The sequence below is a fragment of the Lagenorhynchus albirostris genome, chromosome 1, assembly GCF_949774975.1.
Source record: "Lagenorhynchus albirostris chromosome 1, mLagAlb1.1, whole genome shotgun sequence".
NCBI classification, from domain to species: domain Eukaryota; kingdom Metazoa; phylum Chordata; class Mammalia; order Artiodactyla; family Delphinidae; genus Lagenorhynchus; species Lagenorhynchus albirostris.
In genome coordinates this window covers 10,600,699-10,621,004 of record NC_083095.1, presented here as the reverse complement: position 1 = coordinate 10,621,004, position 20,306 = coordinate 10,600,699, and the positions used below count along the sequence as shown (strand labels likewise).

General features: G+C 46.1%; 1 protein-coding gene across 2 annotated transcripts; it reads right to left on the bottom strand.

Moving 5' to 3' along the window:
* Window positions 1-646: 646 nt before the first annotated feature.
* Window positions 647-20,269, bottom strand: DDX24 (DEAD-box helicase 24). 2 transcript variants are annotated; one of them, XM_060165796.1, is made up of 10 exons: window positions 20,195-20,269; window positions 19,493-19,590; window positions 18,169-18,876; window positions 10,480-11,019; window positions 9,249-9,402; window positions 8,473-8,988; window positions 6,388-6,463; window positions 4,222-4,410; window positions 2,703-2,832; window positions 647-1,201 (listed from the first exon to the last, which is right to left on the bottom strand). In XM_060165796.1, exons 3-10 carry the CDS (start codon window positions 18,869-18,871, stop codon window positions 930-932), a joined length of 2,580 nt encoding a protein of 859 aa, XP_060021779.1. In that variant the 5' UTR covers window positions 18,872-18,876; window positions 19,493-19,590; window positions 20,195-20,269; the 3' UTR covers window positions 647-929. The 2 variants fall into 2 exon arrangements, with proteins under 2 accessions (XP_060021779.1, XP_060021867.1); XM_060165884.1 differs by having other exon boundaries at window positions 10,480-10,986.
* Window positions 20,270-20,306: the final 37 nt, after the last annotated feature.

The window sequence follows — 20,306 nt, the reverse complement described above, 5'->3', positions numbered from 1 at the left end:
CAGGGAGCTCAGCAAGGTGCCGGAGACCAGTGTGGCAAGTGCCGTGAAGAGGGTGAGCCTGGGTACTGTGGGAGCTCACGAGAGGAACACATCACCTCCTGGGTCTCAGGGGCCAGCAGTGCTCAGGGGCAGGAAAAGGCAAACAGGCCAAGGAAAAGCTTGGACAAAGGCTCAGGGCAAAAGAATGGGGGCGTGAGACCGTGGGCAGCAACCGGTTCTGTCACACAGAGGAAGGAAGCAGAGAGACGAGGCTGGAGAGACTGGCCAAGGCCAGATCCCAGGTGCCTCACAGCCAGACTCAGCAGACTGCTCCTGGCTTCCCCACACGTGGCTCTGTGATGTCACGGAAGCTGTGTTCCCTTGGAAGCCAGCAATCTCTTCCCTGCCCACCTCCCAGCGAGGCTAAGACAAGACAGCAGCTGTGAGGTAGAGCTAAGGAGCTGTTAGGATTCTTCTGTGGAGAAAAACGGGAACACACGTTGCAGACCCAGGCAAAAATGACTTTACAGTGATCTGCGAAGCTCACCAGCCTCTCGCTCTATCCACACCGTGCAGCGGAGTGAGACGCACCCCGCGTGCATCCTGCAGCCAGAGGACTATGACTGTGTCCCCATATCCTGGCTAAAAACTCAAGAAAATGCGCTGGTTCTGACCACTGTTTTTAATTGAGGAAATCAAGTTAACCATACAAGGAGCCTGTAAACACTGGAACGTAGAAATATATAAGATGCTATACATAGAATTCGTACTGTGAAACAACACAGATCTGCATGAGGTCTCTCCTGCTACCGGAGGTGGTGTGTGCAAGAGAGAGATTTTTGTAACTGGGGCTGACAGTGGCGTGAAGTCAAAGGTGCGAAGGTTTTCCGTACAACCAGAGGACACAGACACAACGTGCGGTCACCAGCAGACCCTGACCTGGGGGGCAGTTAGCCTGCACTTGTGCTTGGCCGTGGCTGTTCCTGCTGCTGCTCTTTCGGCTGCTTCTTCTTCTTCTTCTTCTGTTTGGAGAGGCAGCTCAGCGCGGACTCGCCGTTTCTTGGGGCGGACACGAGCTCGGGCAGCTTGCCAGACTGAGTGGGATACCTGGTTTTCAGGTCATCCTTAAACAACGGTTGGGAGAGTAAATGGCGCAGCTCCTTCTTCAGGACTTTCGTCTGCTTTTGTCGCCGACGCTCTTCTTGCTGGTCAACTTTTCCTCCTTGAAACACAATTCAAAATAGATCATGTTTACTATGACCTGTAGGAGCATTCTGTGTCCCCTGATGGATAACACTTGTGATAAGAAATGTTCTGGGACTCTTGGGGAGGAAAGCTCTCTGCAGAAACTAGTGTTGGCTAACTTCCAACACAGTTTAGGAGAACCACTCAGGGCCACTCTGTCCTTTACTCCTCCAAAAACCCCTCTAAGACAGGAATTACCTTTATTTTACAGTTGAGGAAATCCAGGTCACTTGCCGAAGGTCACAGAGCTAGCCGCCAAATTGAGATTACTCCCCCAGTCTCCTGACCTGAAGATCACTTTTCTTCCTATGACCCACCCACTGGTTGCCTGGAATTTGGTGACTGGACGGCTACAAACCCCTCAGGAGACAGTGAAAGCCACCTATGCAGCCCAGCTCCCCTGCATCTCCCCGCCAGCGCTGTAACTGCACCTGCAGAGGCGGACATGGCCAGAGGGCTCCACGCCAGCCTGGCCTCAGGAAGGGAAGCCAGGGCCTCACATCACAGCCCTAGCCCCAAGCCTGAGCTACCAGGAGGACCATTGACTGTCATCGAGCCTAGTGATTTGGTTCCTGGCTTCCATGCTGAGCAGAGAGCAGTTAAGCCTGCCTCTGAATTTGTTGGCTTTGGCACCGAGATGCCAACACCTCAGCTGAGCTGCCCACTTGTGGGGTGGAAAGGGCACTGGACCTAATTCTGGTGTTAGTTCTAGATGTGGTTCTACCACTTCTTAGAGTCAGGAGCTTTTCCAGAGCAAGGACCACACAGATTCATCCCTGAATCCTTAGTCTCTGGCCTAGGTTCGGAGCAGGGGCTCAGTCAACACCCGGTGCTGGAGCTGCTTCCCTGCACAAATCGCTTCTGTGAGCCTCTAGTTCCCAAATGTAATAACAATTCCTGCTCTGTTTACATCATGAGGCTGGAGAAGATCAAATGAGATGATGACAGAAGTGCTTTGTCAGCTTGGAAGACAGGTGACAATAAATAACTTAAAATGTACCCAACACCTTCTATTTGCCAGGCACGGTTATAAGCACTTTATACTCATTAACTCAAGCCATCTTTGCAACCCCATGAGGTAGGTAGGTACTTTATGACCTGCGTTTTATAAATGAGGACAGCCTAGGTACGACAGAGAGGTTAAATAACTTGACCCGGTCACACAGCTAGTTAGGGATGAGGCAGCAGTCAATCACATGCAGCCTGGCCACAGAGCCTGCCCTGACATCACTGTACTCCACTGCCTCTCCACACGAGGGGTGGAACTATAGGCTCCAGACAAACGATGACAGAAGCAGACCAAGGCTGAGGGCTTTAGGCTCATCTGAGATTAGGGCCTGTCACGAAGAAGGAAAAGGCGCCCTGCCGATTTTGATAGGACCCATGGTGGTGGGGAGGTTCCAACAGACAGAAGCTGAAGGGAAAAACGAAAGATACAAGCTGAATGAACCCTTCCTCAAGTCCGTCTCGCCCCTTACCCTTATACATTTCTTCTTCCAGCTCAATCTCAAGGGCAGCCGCCGCCTGCTCAATCCAAGAATTGTGCAGACAAGCCTGGAAGTTGCGATACTCAGCTTTTTCAATCTGTCGAGCTAAACGGATTCGTTCCTAGAGGAAAGGAACAGAAAGTATTCATCTGACAGAGGATTCAGGGTTCTGGGAAGAAAAGTCTCATTTAAGTTGTGTTTTTAAACAAGCTCTTGAGATCAGTGTTCAGTGAGATGCACCTCAGCTCCCATCACAATGCATCTGCTTTGGTTCCTGATGAAAGCACAGAGGGCAACTGCTCCTTGTGAGCGTGTTCACACGAACCACAAGAGCTGGCTTTCCAAACCTGCTCGAACAGCCCCTCTTCTTGGCAGCCCACCTCTGTCAGACTCCCGAGCTACACGTGCCAAAGGGAACTGTTTCCGCAGACACCGCAGCTGGCTTCCATAGCTGAGCTGAGACCTGGAGACACCCCGAGAGCCCTCAGTTAGGGCCCCGCTCTCACTCACAGGGACAACACAGAACTGTCACAGAACTTCCATCCCCTCTTCCACACTGTCCTCTGCCAAAAACATTTCCGTTCTCCTTCTCCTGGGTTCTGGGTTCAGACCGCAGCGACAGGATACAGCAGGAAAATGGGAAGGATCTTGTGATATAGGGAAAAGAGCCACGGGAAGCCAGGGTGGCTCCTAATCCCCTCTGCTTTCCCCACTGCTCCATCTCACCTCCCGCCCTATTTCCCTGCACAGCTAACAGTCCTTTCGAGCCAGAGGAGCCAGCAGAGCTTGAACCATTCCTTGCTTTTTGCTCCCCCAATTCCTGGAAGTCCATCCCTTCTTCACCCCTTCACATCTCTGCCTGCAGGAGGCTTGGAGGAAACTAAATCTCCTACCAATGTTACCATATACCCACCAGTCCACAGTGCTCCATTTGTACCTGAACTTCAGCCAGACTCAACCTGCCTCACGAGCCAGTGGATTTCTATGGAAGAGAACCCACCCTGTTTTGGTGCCTGACACGCTGCAGCCCATAATAAGCAGCACCCACTCAGGGAATGTTTATTGAGTTAAAAATAAACCCCCAAAGGTAGGAATTACAGGCATCTGCTTCAGGGATTGACAAAACTTTAGTTTCTGCCTCAGCATGACACACTGACCTCACTTCCCTATAACCCTCCATCCAAAGGCATGTCCAGACAGCCATGCTCACTGCCCTTGTCCATGGGGGCGGGGGGTGGTGGTGGTGGTGGTGGAGGTTTCAGGGGCGGAGGGAAGGAAGGGTTCATGAAGAAAACTCCTCCCACTCTGGCCACTCGCCCTATCCCCCCTTCTGCCAGACACAGTGGCCCCCACCCATTTCTTTTTTTTTTTTTACAAATCTCCCTGCTTAGCTATTGGCAGAACTACTAACTAGTTTCCAAGGGTGGTACTGCAAGAATCTCACAGCAAAGTGAGGGAGCAGCCGAATCCCTCCCCTCATTAGCACTAGGCTTCGAACTTTTCTTTTTACCTTGACTGCATCCATGTACTTTGTCTGCACAGGGAACAGCGGGATGTCCTCATCTTTCTTAAGGGTTCTGTAGATCTTCTTAAAGTTGATCACGTCCTCAGGCCCAACCAGCATCAGGCTGAGGCCTTCACTGGTGGCACGAGCAGTTCGACCGCTTCGGTGGACATAAATCTCCGAGGTACGAGGGACCTGCCAAAGGAGGAACTGGGAGGTCATCGTGGCTGTCACCAAGCACTGCTCTTCCCCTCAAGGCCAACAACCCAAGGCTGGACCCTCCCCCCTCTCAGCCAGGCAGCTAGAAACCTCTCCAGCACTGTGGGCAGATCCAGCCCTTGTCCCTAAGTCTCACATCCAAACTGTCCCAGGTTTAGCCCATTCACTGTGCAGGCTCTGCCCTCCCGTGCCCCCTGCCCTGGTTCAGGTCGTCATGACCATTCAACTGGACAATGGCAGTCACTTCTTATTTGGTCTCCAGTCCTGCCACTGCCCCCCTGACCCAACCCAAAGCTGCCAGTGTCATCTTCCTGAGTCAAAGCTCTGACCATCATAACCCCTCTACCTAAAGAAACTCTAATGGTTCTTCATTAACTCTGCATGGATGGTTGATGATGGTAATCATAAGCAACATTTATTAAATAATTACAATGTGCCAGGCAATTCTAAGCACTCTGCATGTATTACTACCCCATTTATCCCTCAACAACAATAACGTGAAATAGATGCTTTCAGGATTATCCATGTTATAGACCGGGAAACTGAAACACACAGATGTTAAGCAATTTCCCCTAAGTTACCCAACTAAATGGTGGAGCCAGGATTTGAAATGAAGCAGTCCAGCTCCAAAGACCATGCTAACGCCTGGGCTCTACTGCCTCTACTCCAATAAAATCTGGATACATTATCCACAGATAATGTGGCACGGCAGCCGACAACCCCTCCCTTCCCACACCCACGGCACACACCACTAACCAAGAGCAGTCTCCTCCACTGAGCCCCGACAAGGCTCAGTATCTTTTCCAATGCAGTGCTCCAAGCACGATTATCAGTGGTTCGTAATGGTGTGGGAAATGATGCCTTCTTCACTTTCCTCTTCTAACATACATACACACATAACATCCTCTTCTTCTCACTCCCTGTCAGCTGCCCCCTTCCACGTTTTCTCCTTCTCCTTCCTTCTCTACCTCTACATGCCCAAATCCTCTCCATCCGTAAATGCCAAGCATCTTTTAGAAAGCACTTTCCAACCTCCTAACCTCCCAAACTAGCAGTTATCTCTCTCTCCGATTTTATTCTGCAGCTTTCTAATATCTTCTGCCTTAAATTCTGGGCAAGGTCACCTCACGTCCTCTGGTGGATGTGATACTTCTTAGGGGCTAGAACGGTATTTTGTTAGCTCATTTAATTGTGATAACCCTATGGCGCAGGTAGCATTATTACTCCCAATGTACAAACGATGACATTGAAAGCAGAGATACGGAGTAACATGCCGAGAGCTAACCCGCTAGGCAGCAGCCGAGAAGCACTCGAGCGCTGGAAGCGCGGCTCTGCAGCCCGCACGCCTGACGGCTGCTCTAGGCTAGCCTTTACCAGGCACACGCGCTGATCCTCATGTCAGTATCAACAGCGTCTAACGTTCAGGAAGTGCCACCTGGCTTTCGAAACTCCTCACGCATAACTTCAGCTTAATAAGAACTTGAGGAGTCGATACTGTAATAACCGCCGTTTAACAAATGAAGAAACTGAGGCACAAAGAGACTAAGTAACTTGCTCAAGGTTGCACAGCTGGGATTTAAGCCCAGGCAGGACTTAGTTACCACACTCTTCTATTCTTTACAAGCAGGGTAATCATTTTACATGCTGAACTTATTATGTCCATTTCATGGAAGAAACTAAGACTCTAACCTGCCCATATTAAGTAGCCTGCCCAAGTCAAAAAGAAAGGGGCTATCTGATATTTGACATCAGACAGTGTCGAGAGGTTTTGGAGGATAACTCTCACCACAGTGTTCTAAAAGTGGCAGCAGCCAGTTGGTCACCAGACGCTCGTGGTATTCTCTGTTGCATGAGGCCTTGGGACCAACAATTCCTCCTCCCTCCCTCAACCCTTGCTTTAAAAATTCCCCACTCAATGTTGGGAGATGCCTACAAATTCCCTAATGTCCCTACCTGGTAATGGATGACATGCTGGACTTTAGGAATATCCAGGCCCCGAGCTGCCACATCTGTCGCCAGGAGAACACAACTGTGGCGGAGAGAGAAAGCTCATTAATAACGACTAACGGCTGTCATTAGTCAAATTCTTACCACCAACTGAGTACTCTAAACACGACTGCTTACGGACACTCTACGAGACGATACTATTACACATCTCCCTTAGACAGACAAAGAAGCTGAGGCTCAGAGATTAACTTCCCAAGGTATATATATGGCTATTCAGCAGCGGAGCCAGGATCCAAACCTGGGTTTCAATGGCCGCAATCGACAGGCCACACTCTGCAATAATAAAGACTACCTCAAGTGCATTAAATGGGGCCATACTCTAGGTCGGTGACCTCATCTCCTATCACCCTCCCACTTAATTCCCTCCAGTCACACAGGCGTCCTTGCTCTCCTCGCTCTTCCTCAAACATGCCAAACCTGCTCTTACCTCCCAGCCTGTGCACTTAGTGCACCTTAGGCCATAAAGGTCTTCCTCAGATATTCACATTTCCTTACTTTCTTCCACTCTCTGCTCAAATCTCACCTTATGAGAAAAGCCTCCCAGACCACACACCCACAGTCTGCACAACTCCCTATACAACTTTACTTCTTAGCACTTAGCACCACTTGACAAACTGTATACTTACTTTTCAGTTTATTACCTCTGTCCCCTGGGATGTAAACTCCACGAGAGCAGGGACTTTGCACTACTCACTATTCTATTACCAGCCCCTAGAACAGTGCCAGGTTCACCGCAAGCATTTAATAATATGTACTGGGTGATGTTTCTTAATGTATGTGTAGTTTGAGGGGAGTCAAAAGCACCTGAGGTATGTCTTAAAAACTAAAGATTTTAGGCCCTTCAGGGTCCCCACTTCCTGCATCTCTGAGATAGGGCTGCGGAATATGATGCAAACTAAAGTTTGTAAAATATTAAACCACCATTCTAAGTCAAGGTGAGCAAATTTCTTCTGTAAAGGGCCAGAGAGTAAACTATTTTTGGCTTCACGGGTGATGTCTGTTGAAACTACTCAACTCTGCCATTATAGCACAAGAACAGCTATAGACGATACATAAATAGGCCTCGCTGTGTTCTGATAAAACTTTACCAATAAAAACAGGTAACAAGCCAGATCTGGCCCATGGGCTATAGTTTGCCAACTCCTGATCCAATGAACCACTAACTCTACTTACTGACATTGAGAGGGAAGTGAACCACTTGTTCTTGAAACTAATCTGTAACCGGTAACCTGACAAAACAATGTGGGCAGAAACCAGTTTAATGTCCAGCTTCCCAGGCCCTCATTTTGACAGTCTGCACCGTGCTGCCTGCCTGACCATCAGTCTGGCCCAAAAGCAGATGGACATGACAGCATGAGCTCCACAGTCTGACAGGCTGGTCTGAGGCCCAGCTCTACCACTTCCAAGCTGAGAAACCTTGGGCAAGCTTATGTGCTTTTCTAGACCTTACTTTTTTTATCTATAAAATAAGAATAATGACAAGTGGTTAAGTATTAAAGCTAACATTTAGCAAGCTCATACCATGTGTCAAGCACTGTTCTGAACACTTCAAATGCATAAATTCACTTACTCCTCAGAGCAACCCTCTGCCATAACTTTTATTATTATACTGATTATGAGAAAACTGAAACACGAAGAAGTAATCTGACCAGCTAGAAGTGACACAGCCAGGATGTGATCTCAAGCAGTCCGCTTCCAGTCTGTGCTCTTAACCATGATTCTATTCTTCTCGAGGATGTTAGAAGTGAATGAATGTAATAATGTATCTAAAATGCAAGCACAATACTTAATCTATTGTTAAGTGTTCAATAATAATAGGTATTATTGTCACCATTACTCATTATTAAAGAAGTTTCTGTTGGGTATTACCAGCAACCAAATGTACTAGATGAGAGTGAGCCTGCCTCACGCTGTGCAAAAAAAAAAAAAAAAAGGCTACCTTCTACGATAAGGCTCCCATGAGAGAAGGTAGCTTCCCACCATCCTGGCGACATAGACCCAATGGCTAATCTGTGGACAGGCCTGACTTACTCCTCCAGACGGGCAAACTGCTCCAGGTTTCTGAGCCTCTGCTTCTGGTGCATGCAGGCATGTAGGGTCAGCGGCATGACATCCAGGACTTTGAGGAGCCCAGAGAGGCGTTTGATGCAGGAGATACTGTTGGCAAACACTAAGGTGCGGCCTGGATACTGCATCAGGAAGTAGTACAGATATAAGTCTTTCTCATCAGTCTCACAGTGGATCTTGGTCTCTGTCAGTGTCTCTGCCGTGGCCTCCTTTCTTGTAAGGTCGATGACCTTGGGCTTGCCCCGCATGCCAATCTTCTGCATGAGGAGGTCAAGTTTGGCAGACCTGTCGATTTTCTTGGCGTGCTTCTTGTGAAGGACTCGAGCAGGAGCTTGATGTACCAGGGTCAGCGTGGCCGAGAAAACAAGCGTCTGTCTCTTCGGGTTGTACTGGGCATCACTGAGCATCTCTAGCAGTTGGGAGAGCTCAGCAAAGTGGCCTTTCTCAACCATGCGGTCAGCCTCATCGACCACCAGGCACCTACAGATCCAGACAGACCCACATCACCTGGTCAGCAGCAGGTAAGAGGAGTCCCCCACGGCATATACTCTACCGCCCCACCACCCCCAGGGCCCTCAGCTAACCCCCCTCACACATGCTCAGCTTTCTAGAGGCCCAAGTCTGGCTAGTGCCACACCAGGGCACTTTGTAACAGGGAGAAGGCATTGCACACTGTGCCATGTCACCTCAGGTCCACTTCAGAACGGGGGCTGCGGGAAAGGGGAGGCACTGTTTCTCACCTGAGCTGCCGAAGGTTGCTCAAATGAGGGTGCTTTTCTTTAACTAGCTCCCACAGCCGGCCTGGAGTGGCAATCACAATCTCAGGCTGACGGTTCAGCATCCTCTGCTGTTTCTGTGTGGACATTCCACCAACCAAAATAGCAGTTTTAATGCCTGTGGTACACAAAACATAAGGGACACTGTTATTCAGACTGATTGCTTATTTCTTCCAACGCTGACACAGGTGCCCCCAGATTAGTAAAGGCTGCGAGTCACCAGCACAGCTCCCCTCTCCAGGGGAGTGCTAAGAGCTCGCCTGCCCTGTTGATGCCATTGCTAGAAGGCTTACCAGGTCTTCTATGATCTAGGCCCTGACTATTTCCCCAACCTCATTTTTTTCTACTCTCTCCCCTCCAACCACACCAGTAGGGCTGGATTTGAACCCAGGCATGGTGACATCCAAAGCTCTGGAAAAAATGAGCAGTGGTGCACCACAGTGCTGGGAAAGATGTAACTTGTAGCTGTGACACACCTCCCCTAGGAGTTCCTGCCCATGCCCCTCAATTAAAATTAAACTGAATCTCCTCTGATGGTTAGTGTTCTCTTCTCCTCTCTAGTGGAGGACTTTGCAAGGTAGCCAGTATGGAAGGAACACAAAGGGTCAGGCAAGCAAAGTGCTTAGTAAAGTGCCTTGTAAGATACAGTCAGAGCTTGACAAGTAACTGCTCCTTTTACTATAAAATTGAAACCCCGACTCTGCAGCCTTTCCCAAAGAATTCCCTGAAAAAGTTAAGTTCTAATGCCCGAAGGCAAGAGTCAGCAAACTTTTCCAACAGTAAACATTTCTGGCTCTGTGGGCTAAATGGTCTCTGTACAATTACTACCTCTATTCCACTCTGCACTGGTGATGCAAAAGTGACCATAGACGTATGTAAGTAAGTGGGTGTGGCAGCACTTTATTTAAAAAAAAAAAAACCCACAAAAACCCAAACAGTGGTTTGCCAAACGCTGCCCCAAGTATCTACTGTATCCAATAAGTTAACTAATTTCCTACGCAGCTAGAATAGCATTAGCTATGTGTCATCCTTGGGAGAATAAAGAATGTGTCACTCAAACAGTTTTCTGTCGGGCTTAATTCTCTGGCAGAAGAGAAAGGTTCCCTCTAGAGGGCGGGCACAGCTGATTCACCTCTGCCACCCCAGCTACTGGAATCCTTTCAGGCAACATTTATTAAATGGAATTAAACCTCACTTGTAAACTTGGCCACAGCATCAATGTGTTGTTTGACTTGAATGGCTAGCTCTCGAGTGGGAGTCAGAACCAGTCCAAGCAGAGGACGCCTTGGATGTGCAATTCTGCCACCCAATTCTTGTTTTAACTTTCTAGTCTGCTCTTCATCAAGCTTCTCCTCCTTGTTTTCATCCTGTTTGGGAATGGGCGTCTCCCTGATCAGGGAAGAAGGTCCTTCACCGGCATCATCATCATCACAGGAGGGCAGCACCTGGTTTGAGACTGTGGCTCCAATCTTGGCTCTTGCCTGGCCGGGTGGTGCTCTAGCCTTCGCTCCAGCCTCACTGGGCAGTGCTTCACCCTCAATTCCAATCTCAACAGGCAGAGCTCCAGACTCAGTTCCAGCCCTGCCTGGTGATCCCATCTCAACTCCAGCCTCATTACTGGTCTCCCCAGGCGGTGCTCCTGTGTTACTTAGAGCTGGGATAGGCTTCTTCCTCACCTGCCACTGCAGCACTGCATGAATCACTGGAATGGCAAAGGCAAGAGTTTTCCCACTTCCTTAGAAGCAAAACAAAAAACAAACAAAAACAGTGTGAATCAACAGATGTACATACTTTTGCCTGATTCTATCCTTTACACCGAATAAGGGACCCTGAAATAGCCAAGTGCCACCCTGACCAATCCAAAGCTCCTTCTACCCTACACAGGTATGGTACCCCTACAGCACTGCAACCAGAGGGCACCTGTAATTAGGAGTCTGAGGAAAAGTCTGACAGACTGGCATTGCGGGCTGAGGTCACCAATAAACTACAGACAAATGTCCAAACAATGAAACCCTAAAGAGATGGGCAAGTTTTGTGCGTGCGTGCGTGCGTGCGTGTGTGTGTGTGTGTGTGTTGCTGTTGTACAGGAACACAAAATTGAAGGGTAAGGAATGGAAATCTGTATAATACTTTCCCAAAACCTTTCTCTGGTGGGGAAGGAGGGAGTAAAAGAAAATTTTCGTAGTTTTCGAGAAAATTTTAAAACTTTTGTCTATGCTTGAACATTTTCAAACTAGCCTTTGAATGTATATGGAGCCCAAGTATTCACACCATCTGTGTGGACAAAAACAAACAAACAAAACAAACCACTTCAAGCTGAGAATTTAAAGTGGTTCCAAAATTAAAATGCCCCAAGCAGAAGCAAATAAGTGATCTCTGTATAAAGAAACTTTTATCACAGACCTCAAAGAACTCTCACAGATAATTTTCAGAGGAAAATGAGCATCTCTCAGGAACGAGGTACTATAAGCAAGAACTATAACAAAAAAAAAAAAAGAAAGAAAGCAAAAACAAACTCATAAAACTTCAGAGAAGAAAAACAGCACTTTTCATCAGAAACAACAAATGCAATAAAATAGTGCAATGACATTTTTATCTGAAGACCTGGGGAAAAAAATCTGACAATCTACAACTCTACACTTAGCAAAAATCTCTTTCAAAACAAAATGCAAAATAAAGACTTTTGTAGGTATACAAAAGCTGAAAGAATTTATCATCAGCAGACCTGGTATACAAGAAATATTAAAGGAAGTCTTTCGTGTAGAAGAAAAGATGATATTGGCTGAAAATCTGGATCAACACGAAGGAATGAAGAGTACCAGAAACGGTCACATGGATAAATATAAAAAGTCATTTTCTTATTAAAACTTCTTTAAAAAATAACTATTTAAAGGAAAAATAATGAAAATGTGTTTGGGGATTTCTAACACATATAAAGTATAAAACAAAAAGCACAAAGCAAAGAAAAAATGGAAATATACTCTTCTAACATTCTTGTAGTATATATAAAGTAGTATATTATCATTTGAAGGTAGAGTATAATATACTGAAGACATCATCTGCGAACCCAAAAGCAACCTCCAAAAGGACATAACAAAGAGTTATAGCTAATAAGACTATAAAAAAGATAAAATGGTATCACAAATATTCAATCCAAAAGAAGGTAGAAGAGGAACAAAGGAATAAAGAATAGCTGGGAGAAACAGAAAACAAATAGCAAAACAGATTAAAACCCAACCATTATCAATAATCACATGAAATGTAAACGACCTTAACACAGTTAAAAGACAAGATAGTTGGATTAAACAGCAAGACCCAATTATATGCTGCCTATAAAAAACTCACTTTGAATATAAAGATATAAATAGGACAAAAGTACAAAAAGTATGGAAAAAGACACACCATGCTAACATTAGTCAAAATAAAGCTGGAAAAGCTACATTAATAACCTGACAAAGGAGATTTTAGAACACAGAATACTTCAGGGAAAAAGAGGGCCATTTCTTAATGAAAAAAGTGAACTCATTTAGAGGATACAATAGTCCTAAACATTTATGCATCTAATAACAGGGTTTCAACATTCACAAAACAAAAACTAACTGAACTGCAAGTAGAAAACTATCACTCAAGAAAAAATAAAAATATTTCTAATATGGTAAAGTAATTAAGTTCATAATTAAAAACCATCCTATACAGAAAAGGGCAAGCACAGATGAATTCTACCAAATACTTAAGGAAGAAAAATGCCAATTCTATACACACTCTTTCAGAAAATTGAAGGGAATACTTCAACTCACTCTGAGGCCTGCATTACTCTGATTCCAAAACCAGTCAAAGACATTACAAGACAAAACTACAAACCAATATCCCATTAACAGAAATTCAAAAACCATCAACAAAATTTTAGCAAATCAAATCCAACAATGTACAAATAATACACTGCGACTAAGTTCTGTTTATCACCATTATCAACAAACTGAAAATGGAAAAAACATATATCTCGATATATGCAGAAAAGGCGTTTAAAAAAATACAGTAACCATTCCTGATACAAATCTTTCTGCAAACTAGAAACAGAAGAGAATTTTCTCAACCTGATAGAGGACAAATAGGAAAAAACCTACTGCTAACATCACACTTAATGATGAAACACTGAATATCTTTCCCCAAAGATCAGGAACGAGGCAATGATGTCCACTATACCACTTCAATTCCAATTGTACTGGAGTTTTAGCCAGTGCAATAAATAAGACAAAAGTAAACAAAAGGCATCCAGACTGGATGAATAATCATCTTTGAAGAAAATCCTATGTAATCTTCAAGAAACCAGTTGATGGTACCAAGTTGCAGGATACAAGATCAACATACAAATATGCAGATTTCTATTTATTAGCATCAGAAATAGGAAATCTTAAATTACCATTTACAAAAGCATCAAAAATATGAAATACTTAAGGATAAATCTAATACATGTGCACACACTGAAAACTACAAAGCGCTGCTAAGGAAAACTGAAGACCTAAAAAAAATGGAGGGCTTCCCTGGTGGCGCAGTGGTTGAGAGTCCGCCTGCCGATGCAGGGGACACGGGTTCGTGCCCCAGTCCGCGAAGATCCCACATGCCGCGGAGCAGCTGGGTCCGTGAGCCGCGTCCGGAGCCTGTGCTCCGCAACCGGAGAGGCTACAACAGTGAGAGGCCCGTGTACCGCAAAAAAAAAAAAAAAAAGAAGAAGAGCTATACCACATTCATGGACTGGAAGACTCTATATTGTCCAGATGTCATGTCCTCAGTTGGCTCTATGACCAAGGCAATCCCAATCCAAATACCAGCTGACTTTTTGGTTGAAATTGAAAAACTGACTCTAAAATTCACCTTGAAATGCCAAGGGCCTAGAACAGCCAAAATAACTTTTGAAAAGAACAAAATTGGAGGACTTATACTACCTGATTTTAAAGCTACTGTATCCAACATAGAGAGGTACTGGGAAAACAGTAAAGATAGACAAATAAATCAATGGAAAAGAAAAGACTCCAGAAATAGACCCACACCTATATGGTCACTGATTTTCAAAAAAGATGCAAAGGCAATTCAGTGGAGAAAGTAGTTTTTCAACAAACGGTGCTGGAATAATTACATAGCCACGTGCAAAACAAAACAAAACCTTTGATCTGTATTTCTCCCCATAAAAGTTAACACAGGAAGGATCAGACTGAAACACAGAACCTAAAACTAGTAACACTTTTAGAAGAAAATACAGGAGAAAATCTTTGTGATCTTGTGTTAGGCAAAGGATTCTTAGGTAAGCACATCTGTAAAAGAAAACATGATCATTTAAACTTCATCAAAATAAATAACTCCTGCTCTTCGAAAGACACTGTAAAGAGAATGAAGAAATAAGCCACAGACTGGGAGAAAAAAATGCACATCACATATCTGATAAAGGAGGTATATCTAGAATATATTATGAATTCAATAATAGGAAAACCACAACCCAATTAAAACATGGGCAAAAGAACTAAACAGACACCACCAAAGAAGATAATATGGATACAATTAGGCACTGAAAAAGACGCTGCTCAAGGAGTCACTAGGGGAATACCAATGAAAGCCACAAGGAAAGATCACTAAAATTTTTAAAGTCTAAATCAAATTAAAGACTGACCACACCAAGTACTGGCAAGGACATGGACCAATCTGAACTCTTATAACCTGGTGATTATGTAAAATGGTACAATCACTTTGGAAAACTCCTAAAAAGTTACATTTACCATAAGACCTAGCCATTCCACACCTAGGTATTTACCCAACAGAAATCAAAGCATATATCCATACAAAGACTTTTACGCCAATATTTATGATAGTTTTACTTGTAAATGCCAAAAACTAAAAAGAACAGAACTATCCATCAATAGATAAGATAAACAAACTGCACTATATCCATACAGTGGAATACTACTCATCAATAAAAAGAAATGAACCATTGGTATTTGCAATAACATGGCTGAATCTCAAAGTATGCTGAGCTAGAGCAGACACTCTCCCTCCCCAAAGTACATATTGTATGATTCCATTTTAAAATTCTGGAAAATGCAAACTAATTCATAGCGATAGGAAGACTATCAGAGGTTACCTGGGGATGAACAAGGAGGGGCGCCTAGGGAAGGAGGGATTTATTAAGGGGCCCAAACATCTTTTGGGGGTGATGGATATTCATTATCTGCATTGGCAGCAGTTTGCCCACAGCCCCAAAACTCTTTGAGACTTGGACCTGTGGATTCACAGCATTCCATAGAAATAGCCTGATAGGAGCTGTGGTATAAATCCAAATGTCAATCTCTAGCCAAAGTGGCTCACGTCTCTCCTCTGCCTTCCAGAAACAGACTTCCAGGCCTCTCTGCACCTACCAAAGTAGTGTAGCAGAATGCTTAACAGCACATAGACCTAGCCTAGAACTATTCAAGCACTACCACTTTTCAGTGGGGCAGTTTTAGGGACACTGTCTACCCTCTGTGAGGCCGAGTTTCCTCTTCAGTAAGATGGAATAAAGGAATCTACCTCAGGGTGGTTTTCAGAAACTGACTTCATGCATGTAACACAGGGCGTGATGTATTTTAAATGTTAAATAAATGTTCTAAGCTATTACTGTTACCTCCATCCCCTTTCCTGGGGATTCCTCCCTCTTCCATCTTCATGACTCTTATACAAGACCTCACCTCAAGTTTCCTGACCACTCTTCCAGAAATCCAAGGCACAAAGTGTCTAGATCAGGGGTCCCCAACCCCCAGGCCATGGACCAGTAGCGGTCTGTGGCCTCTTAGGAACCAGGCCGCACAGCAGGAGGTGAGCGGCCCGGCCAGTTAGCGAAGCTTCATCTGTATTTACAGCCGCTCCCCATCGCTCAAATTACTCCCTGAGCTCGGCCTCCTGTCAACATTATGGTGAACTGTATGATTATTTCATTATATATTACAATGTAACTAACAATAGTAGAAATAAAGTGCACAATAAGTGTAATGCACTTGAATCATCCTGAAACCACCACCTACCCCCTTCCGTGGAAAACCTGTCTTCCACAAAACCAGTCCCTTGTGCCAAAATGGTTGGGGACCGCTGGTCTACATGGTCCAGCTCTGAAATGGAGCAGGACTCTATGGTCCTTCTCGCCCATGTCCTCTGCCTGCATTTTGTCTGTGGAAAAACTTCAGCCAAAGAATAAGTTTAATCAGAGAAGTGAGAAAATGCAGAAGCAAAGGAAAGCAGTCCGACAAGACTAAATAATAATAGTTTAGTCAATAAGCATAGCTAAGGACCTTCAGTTCCTTCTCAAGGGCTATAGATAATATTCTGAGCCATATCCTGTGAGCTGTCTTGTAGATTCTCTCTGTGTATCTACAGATAAAACGCCCACCAGGTGGAAAAAGTTAACTACATGATGACCAGACTGTAGCCATGACATAAGCTGCCATTCCGAGAACTGGCCTCAAGAAAATGGAAACAAACCGACCCTGGAACTGAAGATCAACTGTACTTAAAACAATGAAGACGATGCTGGTCAGACCATCAATGACCAATTTCAAGGTGACTGTCAACAGCCGACTGTGCTGTTTCTGTTGCGGCCCCCTCCCCTCCATCTATAAAAGCTCTTGCCCACTGGTTGGGGGGGTGGGGGGGTCGGCCTTCGGACAGAAGCACCCCCCGCCCCGCCACCCCCCGCCTCCGTTGCCGGCATCCAAAATAAAGCAAGCTTTCCTTTCACCAACCTGGCCTCTTTACTGGCTTTTGAGCAGCGAGCAGCTGGACCCCACTTTTGGTTACAATTCTATGCCACACAATATAGTAGCTACTGGCCACATACCGCTGTCAAGCACTTAAAACGTGGTTACTCTAAACTGAGATGGGCGGCAACTTGAAAATACACATCAGAGTCTGAAAACAGTATAAAAATAAGAATGTAAAATATCTCAATAATTTTACGTTCATTGCGTACTGAAATATGTTATGTAATTGGTTAAATATATTGTTAAAATTAATGTTCACTTTTTAAAAACCTTTTTTAATATGGCTCTTAGAAAATTTTAAGTTACATATGTGGCTCACATTACGTATATATTTCTATTGGCTACTGCTGGTCAAGTTAGACTAATAGCTCCAGGCTTGTATTGCTCCTTCCCCCATCAGTAGTTTAGTCTCCCCAGGGTGAGTGTACCTGTCATTGCTTCACAAAGTCTCAGGTGGCCCAAGGAATGAGGGAGCTTTAAGCAATGCCTAGTCGCAATAGTCACCTCCTGCCCCAATCTGCCTACAAAATCCACCCAATGGTTACACAAACTCAAATCCTTCCAATGCCAATAAACCCACCAACTCCCAACGCAGCCCTTTTTATCTTTGGACAACTCTTGCGAACGAGACACTTCTTCCTTATACTAATGAAGATCGACCTCTCCAGAGGGCTGATCTTATTAGCCCTACTTTACCTCTGAGCCATTCAGAAAAGGCTCAAGACCTGGAAAAAAACTACCATTCGCAGATCACTTACAATGTGCTGTGTAAATTTTAGTTTACTATTGTTTTTTGTTACTAGTTTACTATTGTGTAAATGTAGAAATTTAGTAGGCACTTATATTTAACCCACATAGCAAAAGAAGGAGGTACTGCAGTTGTCTATCTCCATTTTAATAGGGTCTGCAGGGCTCAGAGAAATAAAGTGACCTGCCTAGGGCACCAATCAGCACATGGCCTATTTCAACCCAGAGCTAGCTGACTTCTAAAAACCTTCACTCAACAGTGCTTTTGTGGTCATGCTCCCAACCAACCAGCCCGTTAGCAGCCACAAGCTCAATCCAGAAGCAATCTTGCCCTGGCCGCCAGGTAAGGATGCCCTTACCTGTCTCAGCAGCCCCAAGGATGTCCAGTTTGTCACGAATGGCAGGTGCCAAGGTCAGAGCTTGGACTGGTGTGGGGGCAGAGAAGCCTAGGAAGCTGAGCGCTCGGAGAACTGGCTTGGGTACAAAGAGATCCTTCCAAGCTGATACATCTGCCTTGTGATCATGCATTTCAGGCATCCAGGTCTTTGCTTTTTTGGGTGCCTTTGGAGTAGTACCCTGGGAAGGCTCTGAGGTTTTTTTCCCTTTCTTGTTCTTCTTTTTTGGAACCGTCTGGGCCGGGCTTTCTGATGCCATCTCCCCTACCTCTAGATCAGGACAAACTGTGCCATCTCCCTGGGGCCCTGGCTCAGTATCTTTGCCCTCAAACACTTTCTGGGCACTGGTTCCTTCAGTTTCCACATCTTTACTCTTCTTTAACTTCATCTTTTTCTTTGAGGAGGTAGACTCTCCTTCCGAAACAGCTTGTGCCTTTCTCTTCTTGGGCTCCTCCTTTGAGAAGAGACTGGAGGAACTCTCCGCAGAGGAGACCAACTGATAATCCGTCAGTTCCTCAAAGCACACCAAGTCATCCATCTGTCCGTCTGCAAACATATTTGGGTCAATCTTCACCTGCTTCCATTTTCCCACAACTTTGATGCCCTTCCTCTGAATTCGGCCATAGTTTGATGGCTTTGGCCTCGATTTTTTCTCTTTCAACTTCATGGCTGCTGAAAAGGAGAGAAAATGTTCCACTAGATTGGCAACTGAGAAGCACAGGGCTCTGAGGCAACAAATATTTTCTAAGCAGCCTATAGAGTATCAGGCCCTGCAAAGAAGTGGACACAAAGATGGCTCTAACGGTGATGCTGCCAGCTAGAGAAGATCAAAGAAGGAAAGAAATGTACCCACACAGTGGGCAGCTTGGTCTGCAACAGAGGGGACACAGGAGGTGTAGCAAAGACATATGAGCTAGATCTGGTTTGGATTCCAGATTCAACACTGACTGCTCGTGTGCCCTTGGCAGGTCCTGCTTAATCCTCTCTGAACCTCAGTGTTCTCATATTTTAAAAAGGGGGGAGGGGTTTACTAGCTAAGTCCCAAAATGTTCTCTGCAATAAATAACATTATGTAAAGCACGGAGGGTGAAGCCTGCCACACCCAAGCCATTCTGAAGGCTGAATAAGTATCTGCGGGGGGTCGCTGGAGGGTGGGTGAGGAGGGCAGCTTTATTAAGAGTGCACAGAGCTTTCTTCCTTCTCAAGCCTTGCCCCAAGAGGGCAGATGCCTTTGCCAGGACTCTGGCCTTTGTCAAATGGCTTAAAACCCAACCAGCTTTTTCATTACCTTTTAAGTGATTTAAAAACAAGTGATCTATGCACAAGTCGTCAGACTGGAACTCGAGCCACGTTCTCCCTTTTCAGAAAGGCCGAGAAAACGAGATCCTGTGGAAAGACAAAGGGAAATCTTGGTTCAAATCTGAACCCGTCACTGGCCAGCTCTGGGTCTGGGGTGCACGTATTAATCACTGTGAGCCTCAGTTCCTCGTCTGGAAAATGGGGATGATGAGGGTCTGTGTCTCCTTGGAACGTCACGCGAAGACAAAAAGATGACGCAGGTCCAGAACTGCTCAGCATGGCGCCCCGACGGCAAAGCAAGCCAGAGCGCAACGAAGGTTCACCCCCAGCATCGGCTACGCCGCGATCACAAGCAACCCGGATCAACGACGGGGGGGGAGGAGGGAGGCACATGGGGGCGAGGACGCGGACTGCGACCCGCAGAGCAAGCAGGAGGGGTCCCTCCTCCTGGCGCCCGGCCAGGCGCCCGGCGTTGGCGCCTCATGTCAGGCACGAACCGGCTCACGAAGCTGAGAAACCGAGGGGACCCCGGCGCAGGGTCGGCCAGGCCGCTTGACGAGGCCGGCGGCCGCCCTCTCTGGTCCCGAGAACCCAACGGCCTGGAGAGACCCGCGCTGGGTGGCCGCCTCCAGCTCCTCTCGGGTGCCGGGTCCGGCCCCGGCCCCGCTCCGGCTCCGGCCTTGGTACTCACCGTGTAGGGACGCCGACTAACCGCCTCAGACACTGCTGCACCAGCCCTCCTCGGTAGCGTCCACCGCAGTTCCGGGGAGGGGCTTGCGCCCACGCACGCGTGCGCATTGGGA

Excerpts from the sequence above, each read along its gene's own strand:
- DDX24 (XM_060165796.1), bottom strand. The coding sequence starts at position 18,871 with ATGAAGTTGAAAGAGAAAAAATCGAGGCCAAAGCCATCAAACTATGGC. Across the intron at positions 4,411-6,387 it reads AGCATGTCATCCATTACCAG|GTCCCTCGTACCTCGGAGAT; the intron begins GTAGGGACATTA and ends CTCCTTTGGCAG. Across the intron at positions 2,833-4,221 it reads AGTACATGGATGCAGTCAAG|GAACGAATCCGTTTAGCTCG; the intron begins GTAAAAAGAAAA and ends CCTTTCCTCTAG.